The 21,342-nt window shown below is 44.8% G+C and overlaps 1 protein-coding gene across 3 annotated transcripts in view; it reads right to left on the bottom strand.

Annotated features, from left to right (window-relative positions):
- Positions 1 to 662: 662 nt before the first annotated feature.
- LOC119166920 (klarsicht) overlaps positions 663 to 21,342 on the bottom strand; it is a 428,146-nt gene continuing 407,466 nt past the window's right edge. For all 3 annotated transcript variants that reach the window (XM_037418312.2, XM_075867617.1, XM_037418313.2), the window contains 4 exons: positions 10,032 to 10,107; positions 7,714 to 7,769; positions 4,644 to 4,892; positions 663 to 4,246 (listed from right to left, as the gene is read on the bottom strand). In XM_037418312.2, the coding sequence (XP_037274209.2) occupies positions 4,219 to 4,246; positions 4,644 to 4,892; positions 7,714 to 7,769; positions 10,032 to 10,107 (409 nt within the window). In that variant the 3' untranslated portion in view covers positions 663 to 4,218. The remainder of the gene's footprint in view (positions 4,247 to 4,643; positions 4,893 to 7,713; positions 7,770 to 10,031; positions 10,108 to 21,342) is intronic.

Genomic DNA, 21,342 nt, shown 5'->3' with positions numbered 1-21,342 from the left:
AACTCTGGCATTACAATACACTTAGTATTGTACATTTAAGACATGCGAATTTCAAGATTAAGCTGAAGTAATTTGTGGAATACAGCCCTCTTCTTTCCTCCTGTAAACCAAAACGTTTTTGCTACATTTCAGCTGTTTCCAATGAAAGCATAGAGGGTTCAACAACCATAACAAGCTGGCATCAAAAAGTGGCTGGGTGCCTCTTGAGAGTTTCAACCTGGAAGACACAACAGTTGTTTTACAACATAACCGAAACCACTGCTACTTTTCAGAGGGAGGCATTTGGTTGGCCCAAGGTTTTCACTGTCTTCCGATCAAACATCCAACATTGAAGCTTGAAGTTCAAAGGAAGACCTAAGCTTGAAAAAGATGAGAAATTCGTGAACATGCAATTGCTGGAGCTGACTTTTGACAAGTGAACTCATCTTCAAGGATGCAAAGTGAATTTGCAACCTTGAGGAAGACAAATCTAGTTGTTGAAATGCCGGCTAAGGCAACACGTATTCACAAATTTTGCATAGACCCAGCTCACTAAGTCAACAAATTTATAATCGTAATGCAGGCTTGCTAAATTATAAGCTAGTTTTATGAAACCCACTAAGTGTTGGATTTATAGGCCAGTGACCTAGCACACAAACATTATAAAATGCAGGCGAGGCAGACAAGGACAATAATCTTCACTTTATTCCACACATCTAAAAAGGCCACTAGTGAAGTCATACACAGCGTAGCACATGCATACAAAACTACTTGGTCTTTGCAAACTACTTCACAAACACTGGAAGCCATGCGAGTTCTTGCTCCACAAAGGCGTCGTATCTATCTTCTATCTTGGTGGTTGTAAATAGGCCTGTTTCATTGAGGAAAAAAAAAACTAAACAAATGGGAATAATTTTTCTTGCTCTGACTAGATAGTGCGAACGCATTTCTGCCTTTGCAATTATCTTGCATCAACGTTTTGCACTTAACCGAAATCATGATTATAGGCAGCAAGAAGTTGTGCTTTATAATAAATAGTACAGTAATAAAAAAATTATTGTGTCACCACGGGTTGTTTTGACTTAAAACTGATAATCTTCAACAAAAAAGGGTGCTTGACCACATCATCAAATAGAGAGAAATAATTAACACTCTAACAGAAACATCTAAAAAAAAATTATTTCCAGTGAAGGGGTGGGCTGTAGATTGCAACAAAACAACAGAGATGTGGCCGTTTGCACGACTTAAAAAAAATACTAACAAGCTCTATAAGAAATAGTATCCATAAAATGTTCCTTTTTTTTTCACTCTCCAGGAGTCTCAAAGTTAACATGATCGGAAGAGGTAAACATGTAGTTCGTTTGCGGAGACTGCAACACATCATCAATATAGTGAGCACAGGCATTGCGTGTACTATTTAGTAGAAAAATATTTCCTCTACAGGTAAGCTACCAGAATCACAGCATCAAGACAATCGTGGCCTGCCTATATTTCTAAGTGACTTCCTCCAGCAGATCCATTGCCAAAAATAAAGAAACAAGTTTAGCAACACAATTTCAATGCACCGAGATGCAATGCTCTCCTTCTGGCAAACGTTACGATAACTCCAAGAGATGGCAACAGTGTAACATTTTTCATGCTTCGTGTGGTGGGAATAAGGCACAATACACTTTTCAACGTACTTAAGTATATGTGTAAAAAAAGAAAGAATTTGAGCTAAACTTTTTTTCCCCATGATGGTTACGAGCTACCTGATGCCAATGAATCCTTGAATGGATCAACACAGCATTTTTTTTGCGACTTCTAAAATAAGCCTATTCACTTACATTGCACTTGAAAAAGATTTTTCATAATTTTTTTTTTCAAGCAGGATATAACACGCCGGATTTATAGAAACGGTTCTCACACACATAAAAAATTGCCAACTCGATGATGCATACGATTATGCTAGGAAACTATGTTAAATTCTACAAAACTGAACCTCGCTTTCACATGCCTGACTTGTAACAACAGGATTTCGAATTTTAACTAGTAAAGAGCCTGGAATAATGCATAATTAATATCACCTGTGGAGAAATGATGCTCATGAACTTTACGGCAACAATGTTCTAAAGTTATAAAACAGGAAATATGCTGATTGCAGGTATTACGCAAAAACCAAACCTCACTTTCCATGTTTTCAGTTTTCCAGTGTGATTTATCTTTGAGCAAACTGTCTCAAACTGCAAACGACGAAGCTACAACGCCAGAAAAAAAAGAGTGAGAATGAGTGTTTCAGACATTGATATGATTTCTCGCAAGATGCTCTGATTGAGAGTCCAGAGAATAATGAAAAATCTACAAAAACAGTAATGGCTAAACAATAACATGCATAGAAAACACAAATGCAGAAGTAAAGAAAAACGCATGCCATGTAAGCTTTCTCTTCAATGCCAAGCTAACATACAGAACACTTCATACTTAATGCTGCAGAACAAGACAAGGACGACAAACTAAGCACTCAACATATTCACCAACATGAAAAACCTGCATGCAATATATGTTCTAAACTTGATTTGGCCCCTGTCTCATGGAAATAAAGGTGTGCACATACATATATAATCTGTAAAGTCAAAAAGAAAGAGAGAAAGAAAATTTGCCTGCAAAAAATGGAAGCCACTGGCATAACAAGTGCGCCCAAAAAAGCAAAGTTACAACATTTTTCTTCTCTCGATGAGCTAGGCATTTCCTATCATGCACAATTTATACCATGAGGTGAAAATATGTATCAAAGAAGCCTTGCAAGTGGTGTTTTAAGTCATACATACGCTTCACGAATTTTCAATACTATGACCAACTTTAAGAGCTCCTTTTTTTTCTCTCATTAATGATACTGCTTTCAAGCAAGCATTGCACTTATATCTGCACTTTTTCAAAATGTCCCTCATACAATCAATATTTTTGTAAATGGAAGTAGTCAACTTTCCTGTGTTGCTTAAATGAATGAAGGCTTCTCAGACGAAATCCATCAGGAAGGATAGTAAAAACTAAAGATGCAATTAATTAGCCAATGTAGCATCTTTAGCCTTGTGACATTATTATAAAGGAAGCTGAATCCCTCTTCAACTTGTGATACGTTTAAACTACAACTGGTCTTGAGGTCGGTGACCACATTTGGTGTAGTTGCGAACACCTTTCATGGTTGTAGTAATCTTTTCTTTTTGACAATGGGAGACTGCTGCATTACAGAGTAGCAGCAGGAAACAATACACAAACACTTGACATCAATAACCATAATAAACACACTGAACAAAACCCCAAAATGTAAGAGCTAAGACAAAATATTCACGAAAGTAAAAACATGCAAGTGCTTCCTGGTTGCCTGTATATGGATAATGTAGTCATGCATTGTCATTGTGTTCTCCTACCGATGAAACATGATTAATGTGCAAAGCACATGAACAATGTCGTGGTCTTGTCGCTGTGAACTTCGGAAATAGCTGCTTATGAAAACTGAGTGCTTCATTTTTGCTTATACAGGCAACAGTAACTTGCCACTACAAGAAGCACGAAACATCTATTTCAGCAGCTATCGCCATGCCAATGTTTTCATCTTGCAACAGCAACATGTCACCGAAACCTGAAATAATAAATAATGATGAAACCAAAGCAAATGATTTTCTACTGCCTGCCTTAACAATTGAAGCTTTCTTTTTTTATAGAGTTAGTGCAAGGCACTTATTATCAATAGTCCTACAGTTTCCACGAATTTTTCTAACAATGACGTCTTTTACACTGGCACATCATTTACGCACACAGCACAATAACAATGCATGTTGCGATAACCCTAAAAAAATTCACGCAAGAAATGTTGGTGTGCCATCCCGCTATGCATTAATAAAGAAGAAGCATGGCAGCCACACACAACAAACAAGGAGATGTCGCACAGAAAACCTACACACACATCGAAATGAGAGCGCAATGAGTTAAAAGTGATGCCCCGAGTGAGATGATGCAGCTCGTTGATTTTAGAGGTTTGTGGCAGTGTTCTTTCTTTTTTTTGTCCTTTTGTGGACTCCTCCTCTCCTTGAGCATTCAATGCAATGTGCTGAGAGGGATGTTCTGCTTAACTGGAGGGGCGTGCAATCATAGATCACTTCGGCCAGTCAAGAAAGAGGCTTGCAGCCTTGGGCCTCATCGCACCATGGAGCTGATTCAAAGCACACAGATGTGTCAAGTTGTGAGCTGCGCCACGGGCATTTAAATAGGTGGCGGCCCGTGTGTATATCTGCAAACAAGTGGACAAAGCTGTCAAAAAAAATATACTAGCCAGTGTGAAAGACACTATTTTACCGTACAACTTTAATTGTCTGTGAACATGCCTCTGCAGTTCTACCTCTGCTGCCGGTGGAAAGCCTTCCAAGCACGTCGCTTGTTGCCAAATTTTTCTAGCATACATATTGTTGGCGGTATTTCGTCTGTTACAGGCTTGTTACATGCATGCATATCTGTACCTCAGAGGGTAAATTAGAGGTGGCTACGAGCCGAGCTTAAGCTATGTCTTAATGCTACTCAATGGGAAATGTTTACTAAGCAATCGTTTTTTTTCTTTTTCGTGTGTACACTAGAGCCAATTGCAGCCTGAAGTGACAGCTGATCAAAGGTACATAGTACACAATGTGTACCTGAGCTGCGGCCCAAACGGTGAGTGAAAGTTGTTGAGCAGGTCACAGCAGTGCGGTTCCAGGAGACAGGCAACGCAGTAGAGCAGCACCAATGCCACCTGGACGGGCAGTGCAGCTTTGAGCACCCGCCAGAGACGCCTTCGCCGGCTGCCAGCCCCCGTGGAGTCTCCCGACTCAGCCCGCGATGCCAATGTGCCATTTGTCGCCGCCAAACTGCGGGGCTGCTCCATCACTCTGCCAACTTTCCCGCTGAAGACAGAGTGGTACATCGACAACAGCAGCAAATAAACAACAGAATGCCATCTTACAAATTACATGTACATGGTTGTTTACTCTTAAAGGGACACTGAAGTCAAACTACAATTTACATCAGAGTGAAAGCTCATTGTATGAGAACATCTAAAATGAGAACATCTAAAATGACAATATTATCACCAGCAGGAGCCCCACCTCCTGGGAAATTAAGGTGAATGCACACGAACACATGCGTGGCAGTAGGACATTCTCAAAATGATCCTGATGACGTCAGAAGAACAGCAGAAAATTAATCCCAAGTAATCGAACTAGCTGCACCAGATAAAAAACATTCTGTGCATCAAGAGACGTAACAAAACACCGCTTGTTCATTTCTGTTTGATTAGCGAAAAAAAAAAAAAAAATTGCCGGACGTTACTATGGGGAATGATGCGAGTGGTTAAAAAATTCAATTTTTGCATCGACAGGTGGTGCCATCTACCGGGGCCCAGTTGAACGAATAACGACTGCCATCTCTGAGCGAATGGCAGAACATAGTTGAATTGCTGTTGTTGCTGCTGTGGCTCCCCCTGCTTTCATTCTGCTGCTACTAGTGTTGGCAGCTGTGCAGTAAAGCTGGGCAACATTGTGCACGGCAATAGTGATGTGAGACATTTCGTTTGGGTGGGTAATTTGAAGTGCGCTAACCCGATGCGGATCACTAAAAAGTGATCTTATTTCGAAATAAACACTTCCTTAGCCCAAAAGTAACACCACAAGGTTTCTGGGCTGCAATTTCAACAATAAAAGACGACTTAATAGTTGACTTTGTTGTCCCTTTAAGCTGATACACAAAAATAAGAATTGAGGCACAATGATACTCCCTCGCATGTCCTAATTTAGTGAAAAAGTCCAGCATGACACTGAGGTTCCCCCTATCGTTCGAGTCATGTAATGGACAAGAGAGAGAGAGAAAGAAAAAAAAAACACTCGTGGCACCTTTTAAATGAAGCTGGCACGAGCTCGATAGGCTAGGTATCATTTGTTCTAACCAATGATGGGCCTTATAAGTCAGGTGTCAGAAATTATTCTATATGTCAGGTCCGCAAGCAGTATTATGCACAATGTCAGATCATGCCCCCGTCGACTGGTGAACAGCCCCACAATAATTTGCATCTGTTGGTGAGCTACCTTCACGTAGATATTTGCAAGTTGACAAAGAATATTCAGCACCAAAAGTTGCATTGAAAGAGTTTTTTTGTTATTCTTGAAGCCAATGTTAAATTGAAACTTTGTGACATGCGTGCTCAAAATAAACACCGGCTTTGCATTTTTGTGCACAATTATTGTCGATTCATCAAACTTTTTTTCTCTTCTCTGGCTAAGCCTCATCATCATCATCATCATCAGCCTGTCTACGTCCACTGCAGGACAAAGGCCTCTCCCATGTTCCGCCAGTTAACCCGGTCCTGTGCTTGCTGTTGCCAATTTATACCCGCAAACTTCTTAATCTCATCTGCCCACCTAACCTTCTGTCTCCCCCTACCCCGCTTCCCTTCTCTGGGAATCCAGTTGGTGACCCTTAATGACCAGCGGTTATCCTGTCTACGTGCTACATGCCCGGCCCATGTCCATTTCCTCTTCTTTATTGCAGCTATGATATCCTTAACTCCCGTTTGTCCCCTAATCCACTCTGCTCTCTTCTTGTCTCTTAAGGTTACACCTACCATTTTTCTTTCCATTGCTCGCTGCGTCGTCCTCAATTTAAGTTGAACCCTCTTTGTGAGTCTCCAGGTTTCTGCTCCGTAGCTAAGTACCGGCAAGATACAGCTGTTATATACCTTCCTCTTGAGGGACAGTGGCAATCTACTTGTCATAATTTGAGAGTGCCTGCCGAATGTGCTCCACCCCATTCTTATTCTTCTAGTTACTTCAATCTCGTGGTTAGGCTCTGCAGTTATTACCTGCCCTAAGTAGACATAGTCTTTTACAACTTCAAGTGCACTATTACCTATAGCAAAGCGCTGCTCCTTTCCGAGGTTGTTGTACATTACTTTCGTTTTCTGCAGATTAATTTTAAGACCCACCTTTCTGCTCTCCTTGTCTAACTCCGTAATCATGAGTTGCAATTCGTCCCCTGAGTTACTCAGCAATGCAATGTCATCGGCGAAGCGCAGATTACTAAGGTATTCTCCATTGACTCTTATACCTAACTGTTCCCATTCTAGGCTTCTGAAGACCTCCTGTAAGCACGCGGTAAATAGCATTGGGGAGATTGTGTCCCCCTGCCTTACACCCTTCTTTATTGGTATTCTGTTGATTTTTTTATGAAGCACTATGGTAGCAGTTGATCCCCTGTATATTTCTTCCAGAATGTTTATATATATTCCATCTACGCCCTGATTCCGCAGTGTCTGCATGACGGCTGATATTTCTACTGAATCAAACGCCTTTCTATCATTACCGGTGGGGTGTCGTCTGGGTTACTGCTAGTTCTTATAGTAGACAGCTCCTTTGCTGCTCGCCATAATACTGCCAGTTGTCTATGTCACTCTCTGAAAAGTGCTTCTCGCAAACATTGTCATGAGTTGTAAGCTCTCAATATTTTTTTGTTTGAATAAAGCACTTTCCTAAGTGTCGCGTGAGCCCACACTTCTAACCTCACCAGGGTTCAGACATCATCAGACACCCATGATTGCCCCACTGCAGCCATTTGTAACAGAACACGCAAGCTCAGTCCTCAATACTTGTTTGTTTAAAAAAAAATGTTGAATACCGTATGCCATTTTAGGACTCCAATGCAACGCGGCACTTCATTCACACAGCGAGCTCTCACCTTGTTGAGGGCTTCTGCAACGAACACAGATCTCCTGCTTTGCTCTCCAACAATGTCTGCCAAATAAAAAAAAGTAAATGCCATAAGTGAGAACAAATAGACTATGCTAAAATACTAGTGTCTGTACTGTTATTATCTCATAATCAGCCAGAATAAAAACCTCCACATCCACAGACAACTGAGCATTTCTGCTTAAGAGATCAAATTAACGACCCCTTGGCTTCCGCTTAGTATCTCGTGAAAAATTGTGAGCCCACTGGCGGCATGGGTCGGTGCAGATGAATCAAATTAAAATCCGCAAAAAATGTCATACAATAATAAATCTTGCTTCATAATGTTGGCAATGCTTCACTGCATCACTGTTCAAATAGAATTTTTGCGCACAAGGAACTTTGAAGCACAGGGGCATTTTAGCACTCTGAATCCACTCTCGCACTTTTTGCCCAGTGCCTTTCAAACAAACTAAGCACAGCTATGAGGGATTATTTTAAAATTTTTCTGGCAGTATCTGAAGAGAATAATGACCCCACTCGGTGGCTTGTAGGCACAATGGTAAGGTCATGGTGGACGGGTTTTCGCACAACGTCACAGCTGGAGAAAGCCGGGAATGAGCACCCTTCACCACACACACAGCTCCAACAACGAACAACCATGTCCATCTAGCAGACAAGACATCCAGAAAACATTAAATAATGTGCTGCCATCTATGAAACATTGTCAAAAACAATTATTTTCTAAATGGCTGGCAATTCGCCGATCAAAGTGCTTTTGTCCTCGCCGACAGGCCCGGCAGAACACCGGCTGTGGAAACCAATGGGTTAAGCAAGTTAATGTCGATTAATAATGAGCTTGTACAGAAACTGAGCTGAAGCTAAATACCATCAGATAGAATTAAACTATCAAGGTCTCATGCAAGCGTCTACCAAGGTCTCATGCAAGAACTAACTGCTGGTGCTATTGAAAGGTCGACATTGACTAACCTGATAATGTACTACAGTAAAATTACAGAGCTTAGTAATCTGTTTAAGGGAGTACCGACACAAAATTTTGAGGGTGAAATAACTTGAAGATAGATTTGTGTGGATAGACAAACATCATCTGCAGAATATCAACGACTAATTCGCCCAGAACGAAATCAAGCTAAAGGTACGTGGGGTGCAAATGCAAGCAAAACAAAACATCTTGCTAAAAAAACATTTTGATTTGGATGTAAGCAGAGTTATTCAATCATACGAGTTGCAAAACTCCCCGTAGGCTCCATGAATCAAAATCCAGACACACCATTAGCTCAGATGTCGTGATTGTGCAGATTGTCGCGCCACCTGTTAATCAGCACACCAACTATTAGGCGCATTATTTTGTGTTTAGCGTTGCCGCTCCCACATGGCACAACAGTCTGCCGATTCCCGCGAAATCGGCCAATTGTGTGTTTAGACTTTGGGATACAGTTTTGCAACTGGCATGACTGAATAACTCAGCATGTAACCAATCAACAAACAACCTACGCCCTATGTTCATGTTATCTGCCTCCCTCCTTGCACGTGTTCTTTCCCCGGTCTGTCACATGCACGCTATGTCATGCTTACGGCGAGTGTGTCATTATTTAGTGTGCTCACCTGTGCAGAAGTGTTTACAAACTGCCTCCCTTGGTGCTCTCTGAAACTGAATCTGAAACTGGGTGCTCTGTTTCAGATCAGCAGAGGATTTCCCCATTGCTTAACTACTTATTGCAACACGAAAGATGAGATGTAAAAGTTTTGTGTTGCAACTCCTATAAGAGGCAGATACCACCTGCTAAATATACCAGGTTTTCCAAGCATAATAACCTGATTTTACCTAAAATCAAATCCAACTATGGCAGATCTACAGCTCGCTTCTATAGTGTTCATCTTTGGAATCAATATGTCTTTTAAACACAACATAAAAAACATGCTGTTAAACGAGCCTTCTATTCACCTGTAATAAATTTATTTTCATCATCACTTTATTCTTTTGTATTCCTACTTTCGTACATTTTTAGTCTTGCACAATACTGTTATAGTAAATACATCATTTTTCCTTTTTAGTACACATTGTTCTGTATTAAGTGAATTTTTTATTTCTTTGCACTATTAGCTTTGCTGCTGCTGCTACTTACTTCCATGTAACCAACTAATGATAACAGGTCCCCCTGACAGTTCTCATTTTCGGAACTCCTGATTCTCTACGTATTATGTAACCCGAATATTTTTGTAAAAACGATTAAACTTCAACATTGACCCAAGATGTTAATCTTTAAAACTGCCCGAGTATGTGTGAATTCAGAAGGAAATTCTCACCTTTGCAGCTAGAGGACATTGTGGTGACATCTCCTCACTCTTCATCTTTTGCAGTTCGGTCAGCTTGGTGCCACTCCTGAAAAAGGTTGTTCCCAAGCTTGAGAAAAATTGGCACCTCGTCTAAACGCACATTCATGAAGCATGCATTGCTGTAATCCCACAGACACTTATAGTTACCGCTGTTCTATGGTCGGCCTAAAACACTCTAAGCAAGCAAATTAAAAAAAAAAACAATGCTATAGTCTATTTGTAGTCTGCCATCAGCACTTTCTTTCACTCAGGGTTCGTTATGCTACTGTAGTAAACCGTCTCTTGTACATTCACTGCACAATCGCAGCAATACATTTAAAACAAATAAACCCACCCCGGATTACCAAAGTAAGCCAGAAAGGAGACAAAAAGTGCACCAGACATTACAAACAGAATATTTAATTCACAATACACTACACAGAAATATTGCACAGTAATAAAAAAGAGAAAAAAACTTGACAAGGCCTTCCTCGGGAGAACCTGTCATAGTATAAATCTTTTGGAGTCGGGCAAGAGCACTGGAGTATTTTTTTAGGCGGCGGACAATATATATATATATGAAATCTAACAGACATTAATGCCAAGTAAAGTATAGGGGATGTTATTAGACCAAATTGTAAGGTAAATGTGAAGAAAGAAAGGTGGGTGAAAAGATAACTGGCCGTGGGCAGAAACCTGCCCACTGTTCCTGCCCACAGTTCCTGCCCACGGCAAGTTATTTTTTCACCCACTTTTCTTTCTTCACATTTACCTCACAATTTGGTTCAATAACCTCACCTATACTTTACTTGGCATTATTGTCTGTTAGATTTCATTAATATTGTGTCGAAACACGGGAGAACGAGCCCTTGCACGCATACACACAGCCGGAAAATCGATGCGTGCGGATAACCGTACGAATTGTGGCTCATTGGCATCTCGGCTAGTGTCCAGGTTCATACCGACGACGGTTAGCCCACCAGCCGAAAGCACAATTCGTACTTTCCTAAACTCAGTGCGCGCCTAGTTTGGTGCGTCTACTGAGCAGATGACAATTGTCCTTTCCCGGAAGTGCGTCATTCACATCAAAACCCGAATAAAAAGTTTTTTTTTGTTTCTGCCTTTTTACTTAACTAACATACACCGCGAAAAAAGAAAAAACCACGATTCGAACGACGCTCACAATTTATCAGCTATCGGCCAACTGCGACGATCAGCTAAACGAAGAAATCCGGCAGCGACGAAGCGGCCGAGTACGGGCCGGCGCTTGGTAAAGTGCCCCGCAAGACAACACAATCGGGTCGAGCCGTTCACGAGAGTGTTCGCTTTACGTGGGATATACGCTTTTTCACCAAGCCCAGCGGTGGTCGAGGAAGCCCCGGTGAAAACACTGCACAATACATGCCAGAAGAAAAGGTCGGATCCATCCGTGAAACAAACATTGCAGCATTTTAAAACTGCGCGACTGCTATCACAGAGCTGCACCACAGGTGATACAAGAGGAACAGGACAGCTCCCGGAGGAAACCAAAACAAACGCAGATGTGGTCGGTAGGCACTCACCTACGCGAATCGAAGTCAAAGCAAGAAACGGCACAAGACGCGCACCAAGCGACCGACGGCCGCCGCGGAGCAAGGCAGGACGGCGACAGCGGCGAAACATCGCGGAAAGAATGCGCACCGCCGACTCCGCCGCGAGCGAGTGCGCGACCCAGATGGGAGGAGGAGGAGAAACGAGGATTCGCTCCACCGCTCGTCGACCCACTCGGCGACAGTATCCTCACTCGCGTGCAGTGGCGAAGGAGGAGAGGGGGACGCCCCCTCCCCCTCTATTACTGATGAGGACGAATCGAGACTATTTGTGCTGTAATGGGATGCTTGTGATGATAGTAACTACCATATACACAGGACCCCTCTACCCACCTCCCCTCCCAGATCAGTCCATGTTCGCACGGCAGTGATAGAATAGAGTCTTTTCGAGCGAGAACTAAGATGACCAAGGACGGCATTCACACAGAAACGGAGCAGATTAAAAACACCCGAATGACAAATGGACCACACTGGCATTAGCGCTCAAGAAGAGACAGCAGCGCTATTTCCTGTTTGTTTCACGAAGCGTTTGCGTAAAATAATTGTTTTCGCGAAGGATTTGCTTAACGCGTGACCCCTTGACAAAGTGGCTGACTGGGCTAGTTGGTTTAGCATAGTTGAGGTTTAACAGCACGAAACCACCGTTGTCACCCGTGCAGAGCATGCCTGCATGACCGTACGGCCGCGCATGCTCCGGTGCACGCGACGTCACAACCAGCAATGGCCGCAAAGCGACGCGCCGCAGAGCAAAACCGGCCGCTCGCACAGACGTGGTCGCGGCTGCACATATGCATGCCGAATGCGCATAGTAGTTAGTAAGCGACCCTGTCAAGCAATATGGCCTTCAGCTCTTCCTTCTCTTACTATATTAGAAAGAACTATAGTAAACTTGAACTAGAGGCATCTGAGAACAGTTCGCGTGCTCAGTGGCCCACCAACACAACGCCCCTAAGGATAGTAGCCAATCTGCAGGGAATACGAGGCGAGGCTACGGCGATACTCGCAGCACCCTAGAAGAGCGACGACGGTCTTGGAGGCTACACAATAAATCCGCGGCCGGAGCGAGCCGACCAGGCGCAAGAGATGCAGGCCAAGGGCGGCCGCTGAATGGGCGGAGTAAAAAAAAAATAACTAAAGAGGTTAAACAAAAAAAAGTCAACATTGTGTTCCGGAAGTGAGCCCCACCTGCGCCATCTTACTCTAGGTACGATTTAACGTTAGCGCGCAACGTAGAAAAAGCAGCGTTCTAATCGCGCGCCCAACGAGAATATTACGGGCAATTCTTCACCACACAAACTGTGTGCTTCGTCTTGATATATATCTTTTTAAAAGGCTCAGAGTCTTGGGAAATTTTATTAGAGCTCACGTTATCAATACCCATACGGATGAACAGTAGTATTTAACCAATTTCTCGTCCGAGAAAAAAAAAATCGAAAAAAGCGGAGGTTAGATTGAAGCAGAATGCCGAAGATACGAGTCACTGAAATAGCTAGCGCACAGGGCAGCTTTCGTAATAACGGGATGAGAATTCAAAGGAAAAGCTCGATTCCTGCTACGGCGGAAGGAACAGCGCTAGACTTCACGCTCACATTTGGTGCGAGAAAAGCAAGCTGCTCAAAGCATTGAATGAGGAGCTGTAAATCTGCATGCTTCGTGCTTCTGCCCTTGCAGGCGCTCGACGAAGCTCTCGTCACCTGCATGATCACGTGCCCTTCAAGACTGCGTTCGTCCAACACTCTCTAGACTAGAGGGGGTTTACTCTACACCAGCTAAGGCCTCTCCCCTTCTTGGTGACGTCATCACACTACGACGGGAGCGGAGGACGCGTTCTCAGAAACGATTAATGCTGCGCGCTCGTTAGTGCACTGAATGCGCGTTGCGAATCAATTCTCCCGTCTCCCGAAAGAGCCGAAAGGGCAACTCCGTCGTAATGTTGTGACGCAGGCGCGAGGAGGAGGATACATAGAGGCCTTAGCTGGTCCAGAGGGTGCTGGTTCTGCACATAGTGGAGCGAAGTTATCACTGCTCAGTAGCTTACTTCGCCTTTCGCCCTCTAGGCCAAGAGTGCAAGGTATAAACGCCATGTAGTAACTTTTTGGGAAGCATGAAGAAAGTTAGGAAGGAGCATAGCGCAGTATGAAAGAAAGAAAGAAAAATAAACTAATTACCAGTTTATGGAGAAACCCATTTGAGAGGCAGAAGGAGGTCTGGCTTGCGAGCAAGGATCGAGACAGGCAAGTTGCTCTGCTCGATGAGGCCCAGCGAGCCGCAAATGCCATTGGGGCCCTGGACTAGAGGACCCACACACCTTCACCCTAATTCCCTCTAGTACAACAAAGTTTTTACTCTACTACTACATGTGAGGTACACACGTGCGAAGCCTCGCCTGCCCCAGTTTTCCCGATGAGGAAAGGACGCATTTTTTTTTCGAAGACCTCCTTGAACGGATCTAAGGATGGATAAATGTTATGGGAGCATCTCCTTTGAATCGGGATGACGGCTGGTGCCGTTCATATATCTAAGCTCCGTAGTTTGTACCACGCAACGAGAAGTGAATTCTGACGTCCTCGAGATGTTCGCGGTTATACTGTAAAATATTTGCGTTCAATGTGTTTTCCAAGGCCCCAGATATTCCAACCTTCTGCTTGCCATCTGCCGAAGATTGTATGCACGAGCACTGCAGCAGAGGTGAAGCGCCTCCAATGCGGTAAGTCACGGACTCGCTCGATCACGCCGGGCCCCCATCGGATTTATACATTACAACATAGATACGTCGACTAGCGCACGATCTCAAGACATGGCCTCTCTTCCATCTCTTACTCGATACGGCGCCGTCGGTTATGGAGTATTTTTCAAGTTTGCATCAATCCTTTATTTGATGCGCCTCGTTGACGTGAAAAGTTACCGACAGAAACGTTTTCAGTGCACCCAGCGCTTGTTCGTTCTTGTTATCTTCAAGCCACGTTTTCGAAGTGCAATGCACTTCGGAGTTCTCATCACTAAATTAGTTTGCTTCGTGTATAACATGCGTGCGCATCAGCGCTAGCATTTTGTCCGGCTTGCAAACACGCGATCACTTTTTGCCGACATCATCATTGTTTTCTCGTTATTTTGTCATACCTATCAATGTTTTGGGCGCCATATCAAGGCTTGGTGCATAAAAAGGGGCCCGTTAAAGTGCGAATCAACTCAAGTGCAAGTCGGCGCTCGTACCTGTTTATCTATGTTTCCCGTTTTCGTCTGAATCGAGCTGCATTCGTCCGATTAGTGTGCCCACTCGAAACTAAGAAAAAGAGGGTAATCTTGCCTCCCAACAGAAATCTGGTTTGTTTTCGGTTTCTTTCATGAAAACTGCGTGCTCGATAACTTTCCTATATTAGAAAGTACCCAGCGAATGCGCTACGTCACGCTGATAACCGCGGGCCGTTCGTGACTTATTTGCCGGGCTCATGACGATAACTCAAGGCACTTTAGTGTAAGCACGCGAGATGGATGATTACTGCGTGTGTATATATATATATATATATATATATATATATATATATATATATATATATATATATATATATATATATATATAAGAGAGAATTAGAATATAAAACGAAAAAAAAAATACAGCGCATTTGGGACAGCTCAACACCTCCAGTTTTCATAGCATTATGACATACTGCAGACAAGCTGTGGACAAAAGGAGGTGGGGTTTTTCGCATGAAAATGACGTAAGAGCGAAATGCGAGAGAATCGCAAGCATTCGAGCACGTGTAGGATCAGTGTATATAAATGTACGTGGTACACAAATATGCAACACCGGCAGCGCCTTAGAGTGAACCGACGAGTCGGCGGTCGATGCAGCTGTTGCGGGCGTCCCGGCAGGCGAGGGAGTGACGTCAGCGCGCACTGTGAGGTGAGCGTGACGTCAACGCACAGCAGCGGAGTGACCTACTTGGCACCTCGCCAACACCCACCTTTAGGCACTGTGCCGTGCTCCCTATCAGGCAGCAGAAACTAGACGCCTACTTGTTTTAATTAACACCCACCAACACCTGCGTCGCGCGGCGCGTTCGTACGGAGGGACAGCGTTACACAGGCTAGTCAAAGAGCTGCTTCGCGTCTAAAAATTACTAAAGAGAACACGGAACACCGAGGAACACGTCACTTATCGAATCAAAACTAACTGCGCATATGCGCACCAGCTGGCCCCCAATACAGCAGCGGCGCAAGTTATGCGCTTGGTCACCGATAAGAGAATCTAGAGTAGACATCACGTGGTAGCTCGATGATGTCGAATGTGTGAACGATCGAATGCACCGCGATCGCTAAACAAATTGAAAATTGAGGGCTCAAAAATGCTACGCACAAAGCGGAATTGAGATGTTAGCCTTCACTTGCGTAGAAAAAAGCAGTGTTTTGCGAAAATGGTGATTCTCTTGGCTTCATAGCTTGTGCTTACTACGGCGCTCCTAGCGGATTTTTTTGGCGTGCCCGAGGGCAGATTTGAACGGAGCCACTATAGTTTTCCTTTAGCTGTGACGAAAACGATTTTGTCGCCTCCCTTCGGCGATGGATGGAACTGGAAACTTTCTGAGGCCTGTCGGCATGACCAACGCTGGGACGCGCCGTGTTTTATCACAAGAGTGGAAACTTGGGCAAGTTGGTGCGTAGTCATATTGCAAGACGTTTCAGCGCGCGAACAAAGGAAAAAGGACAGGGTAGACAGAAAGAGCGCTGAATCATCACGCATCGAGATTTCTAGCCGCACTGGTGGTCGCGCAAACTCTGGAGTAAGGTTAACTATTCTCGCCCTGCACGCAATAATAAGAAAATGATCTACTGCAATCGCGAAACTTCTCGAACAGCGCGGCATCGCCTGCGCCGAGCGTAGCTAACAGTCTTTGAGGGACAAACGCGAAAATACAGTAAACAAATAACCTTTCGCGCCAATATCTTCGTATCCACCCCGTCAATCTAAGTGACCATCTATCTGTCCTTCACGTGACGTGATGCACCCATGCCCATTTTAAAGGTATAAGCTACCACTCTTTTCGGCACTGCTTTTTATCGCGCTAAAAATAGCCGTTATACAACGGCAAATGGTGCAACATACGAAACGAAACAAAAACAGGAGAACCTCTGTTTCGGGCCGAAAAGAGTAATAGAGCAGGTAACTTTTCCTGCTCGACTCAAATCACTGCACGGTCGAGGAAGAACACGGCGCCCGGGACCACTAATTACAGGCACACCGTGTTGCGCCCGCAGCGCAGCCAAGCCCTTAGCCTAAAGCTACAGCAAGGCACGCACCCAGTGGGGCACTAACCCAATTAACCCGTTCTGCACGCTGCAGTCACTTTCCTCATTGAACGCACAATGCAACGCCGAGAAATTAGGGCTTTCTTGACACAGAATTTCGGGAATACCCCAGAGTTATGAGGGCACTAAAAGGGGCGGTAAACAAACGCAACTTAATTACAAACGCAAGGGCGACAGAAAGACAGAAAAAAAATGGCAGTGGCTTAGCTCAGCTATGCCAGGATATACGTAGCGTTAGCAAAGGTTCAGCTGATTATTCTTAGCTTTCCAGACATCATGCTTACAGCTGTTCCAATGACACACACACGGTATACGTATTATGTGGCACATGTATATTTATTTTGCCGGGCAACTACTTCGGGATCCGATGAGTTAAGCTTCTCCGCTCTACTGCACCGTTGAGCAGCATTTGCACTCTCCTTCTCCATGGCTATATGACAGTGGCAAACGCCAGTCAGGGCGCTTTCAAGCGGCTCCAGCGCAGTGTCAGATGGCGACTGCACAGGGAAGGCGCGCGCGTCGGCGTCCATATGTCCACCACGGCTATGACGGCACTCCTCTGGAAAGCGCACACCGGCGGCGGCGAGTCGCACGCGGCCGCGGCCGAGTGCGAGGGAGGTGCCGGCTACGGTGCGTGACACCACCGATCGTCTGCGCAGCGTTTCGAATTGCGCGCTCACCGGCGGCGAGCAGAGCCGTCACCCCCGGAAGCTTTTCAGGCCTGCGCGTCACGTGACGTGACGTCGACGACGTCACATAGCGCCGGCCGGCCGGCCGCCCTTCGCTGGGTGGCTGCGCCAGCCGCGAGCGCCCTTCACGCCTACCGACTCGGGCGAGGTGCCTTGACACCATGTCCGCACGATTTATCAAGGTATCGATTGATTGTATGGTTTAACGCGCCGACGCAACGCAGGCGATGAAGCGCGCCGTAGGGGAGGGCTCAGGATCAAGTTTGACTACCTGGGAATCTTTATTGTGTGCCGAAATCTCGTACACACGGGCGTTTTTGCTTTTCGCCTCCATCAGAAATGCGGCCGCCGCAGCCGGGTATCGAAACCGCGCCCTAGTGCTCAGCAGCGCTACGCCTTAGCCACTGAGCCACCGCGGTTGGGGAACTTATCAAGGTATCAAGAAATAATGAATATCGTGAATGGAATAATGCATATTTATTTATCACAGCCAGACGCCGTCTGTACAAATATCACAGTGCGCATTGTTCTCGGTCCAGGCAGACGACAGGCAACACAAGGTGTTGCCCTTAATGCTGAAAATATGCCAAAAGTACAAAACACAATATCTTGCCACATAAAACTCAAAACAAAACAGATTGTAACAGCAAAAACATCCCCGAGCTTTGGAACAGAAAAAGCACACTTTCATTTAAATTGTACGTTAGAGGAAAACATACCATTCGTTTATCATAGTAGCAGTAGCAACACAAGGTATCAGGTTCTAACACTTGCCAAAAAATACAATACATAAGAACACTGGTGACTAAATTGTGGTCCACAGCATGATAAATGACAGAAAGAAAAGTAATTGTACTGCCACAGGTAGGTGCATGTCCTAGGGAAAAAATCAAACAAAAATCTAAGAAAAAACAAATCACAGTGCACAACATGTCTGTACACAGAGTGCACAAGGAAAGTGTACACAGCTTAGGTACCAAAACGGACTGTACAACTGCTACAGTAGGCACCGAGGCAGTTCGAGTTAAAAAAAAAGAAAAAAGTACAGCACTTTTAAAAGCTAACAACTTGTAAAGAGATACAAAACTGGAAACAAGGCTCATTTTACATAAGGCAGAAGTATACCAAGGAAATCAAGTCATGACATGCAATCAAATACACTCTGTGCAGTTTCACAAGAATAAATGTGAAGAGAAAGACGCGACACTTGGAAAATTACTTTCCAAGAAAAATTCGGGCCTTTCTATTTTTCGCCTTCTGATCTTTTTCAATGCGTAAAAGATCGTTCCTTTGCTTGCACAAGTTGTTGAGCATTATATTTGCTGCACAGTTTGCAACCAATGTGATGAGGAGCTCGTAGGTGTGCCCGTTTTCACACGTAGCTATGTCCTCAAGCCTTGGCAGAGAGTCCAGTGTAAGTTGCCGAACGACATTCTTTTGGTTCAGCCCATGGAGAAACTGGGTAGAGGTACTTTCCGTCATGAGCTTTCTAACTACAACCTCTGTGTACATAACTACTGTGATTACAAGAGCAGAAGGAAATTTGAGGCCACCCCGATCCAGTTGTGCGATTAAAGAATGGGTGTCCTCTCCTGTTTCGGCCGTATTTCGGGTAACGACCAATTGCCTCTGGCAGCTTTCACACTTGAGAACTTTCATTGCAGCGTGTGCACAATACCCACCAACATAACCAATCACCGGCATTTGTGCTCTGAGCTCATCAAGGTCAGCATCGCTAACATGAACACTAAAAGAAGTGCCCGCATCCCTGACACTGTCCGTCTCTTCGATGCCTCTGAGATCATCGTTGCTCATCCTTGGAAGGGCATTTTGAAGGCGAATCCTTCCCTCGGTTTCGCAAAGCTGGCGAACAGATATGTGATACTGCCCACCAGCCATCTGCCTGTACTGTCCAAAGCGACTCTCGAGGGTATCCGTCTGGACTTTCCCTAGCAGAATATACTTAAAGTGAAGCTCACTAACGCAGTACTTCACCAATGCCAAAAGGGATTGAGCAGAGAGCCTCAAGGCACTCAATGTCTCCTGGGTAAGTACTCCGGTGTCGTGCCTATAAAATTCCCACACATCGAGCCATGTGATAAAAGCGCTTAGAAAGCTTGCCTTTGGGTCATCTGTGTGGTTTGACATGGGCTCTTCGTAAACATTACGGTGATGGAAGCCCTTACTAGGTGTCTTTACATTGACAATGCTCCACCAACGAAGAATTATTTTGATGAACTCGGCGGTTGCTGTAGCATGTTGAAAATCAGTATGACCCTTGCGAGCGGCCAGGGCTTCGGCTACGTATGGATTAAAAACCTGCAGTACGAGTTTGACGTCCTGTCGTTCAAAGCTGCTTGGATTTAGAGCTTTTGACGTCAAGCCATACCCAGACTTCAGAAGCAGGGGTGACTCCCCTTTATGCAAATCTCTCAAATGCTTAAATGAAGCAGTCATCTTGCATTCGGGATGAACTTCATTGTTCGAAAGCTCGAAGCGTGGGTAGAAAAAGCAAGTTCCAGCATTTTTCTGGTTGAGCCAGTTATTTCTTATGCATTTAAATAGATGCACAGCATCCACCACGTAAAATAACGGCCGATCTGGGTCTGCCGGATGCGGGTAAACAGGGCTAAGCTTTGGTTCTGGCAGAAACATCTTCATTGCCTTCCTGTTCAGCGAGTTATTGTCACAGACAACGGCTATGACCCTGTATCCAATTTCTTCTAAGCCCAAGATCACCTTCTTCAGCATGCAATGAAGATCTTCACCCTGTAAGGTTTTTACCGGAAGAATGTGCGCCACCTCCTTGAATGCGCTCAGCAAACTTTGTATCATAAACACGTGCACCGATGTGGCTGCTTCGTTGGAGTTAACTGCTGCACCACATACCGTATATACTCGTGTAAGGGCCGCCCTCGTGTAAGGGCCGCACCCCAACTTTGAAAGCGGATATTTCGAAAAAAAAAAAACAAAAGTTCAAAATGTCCCGCCAGAAAAGTGTAGTTAGTTCATTTACAGCCAGATGGCGCTGCACGCTTTTCCGCTTTTATTCTACTTCCGCCGACGCGCCGACCACGCTGTTGACAGCGCGCCGCCATATTTGCCTTGTGCGGCCTCTTTGTTGGCATCGTTCCTAGCATCGTGTCGATACGTTGGCAGCGCGACTTCAGATCGGTGTCGTCGGTGTCACTTTGTTGGTTGTAGTGAACCCTGCAGAAGCCAGCGCACGTGACGGACGATGGGCCGGCATCTGAGATCATTCACTGCAGCATTTAAGCTGCAAGTGATTGACTATGCCGAGGAGCACGGGAAGCGGGAAGCTGGACGAAAGTACGACGTCGATGAGAAGCGCGTGCGTTACTGGATGAATCAGAAAGATGCCCTCGCCGCTACTAACAGGAGCCGAAAGGCGTTTCGCGGGAAAAAGTGCAAGTACCCGCAACTCGAAAGCGAGCTCGTCAACTACGTCGTCGACACACGAAGGGACGGCTACGCCGTATCGACTGACATGATACGCGTCAAAGCCCTCAGCATCGCTCGCCACATGGAAATACCCCCGGCACAATTCAAGGCAAGTCGGGGCTGGGCTACGCGGTTTATGAACCGTAACCAGCTTTCTATTCGGCGCCGAACGACGATTTGCCAAAAACTGCCGCGCGAGTACGAAGACCACGTCATTAAGTTTCATCGCTTCGTGAATGCTCTCAGGAGGGAGCA

Source organism: Rhipicephalus microplus, chromosome 6, assembly GCF_043290135.1.
Source record: "Rhipicephalus microplus isolate Deutch F79 chromosome 6, USDA_Rmic, whole genome shotgun sequence".
Taxonomy (NCBI): domain Eukaryota; kingdom Metazoa; phylum Arthropoda; class Arachnida; order Ixodida; family Ixodidae; genus Rhipicephalus; species Rhipicephalus microplus.
Note: the sequence above shows the minus strand (reverse complement) of the source record. Positions and strands in the feature narration are given on the sequence as shown.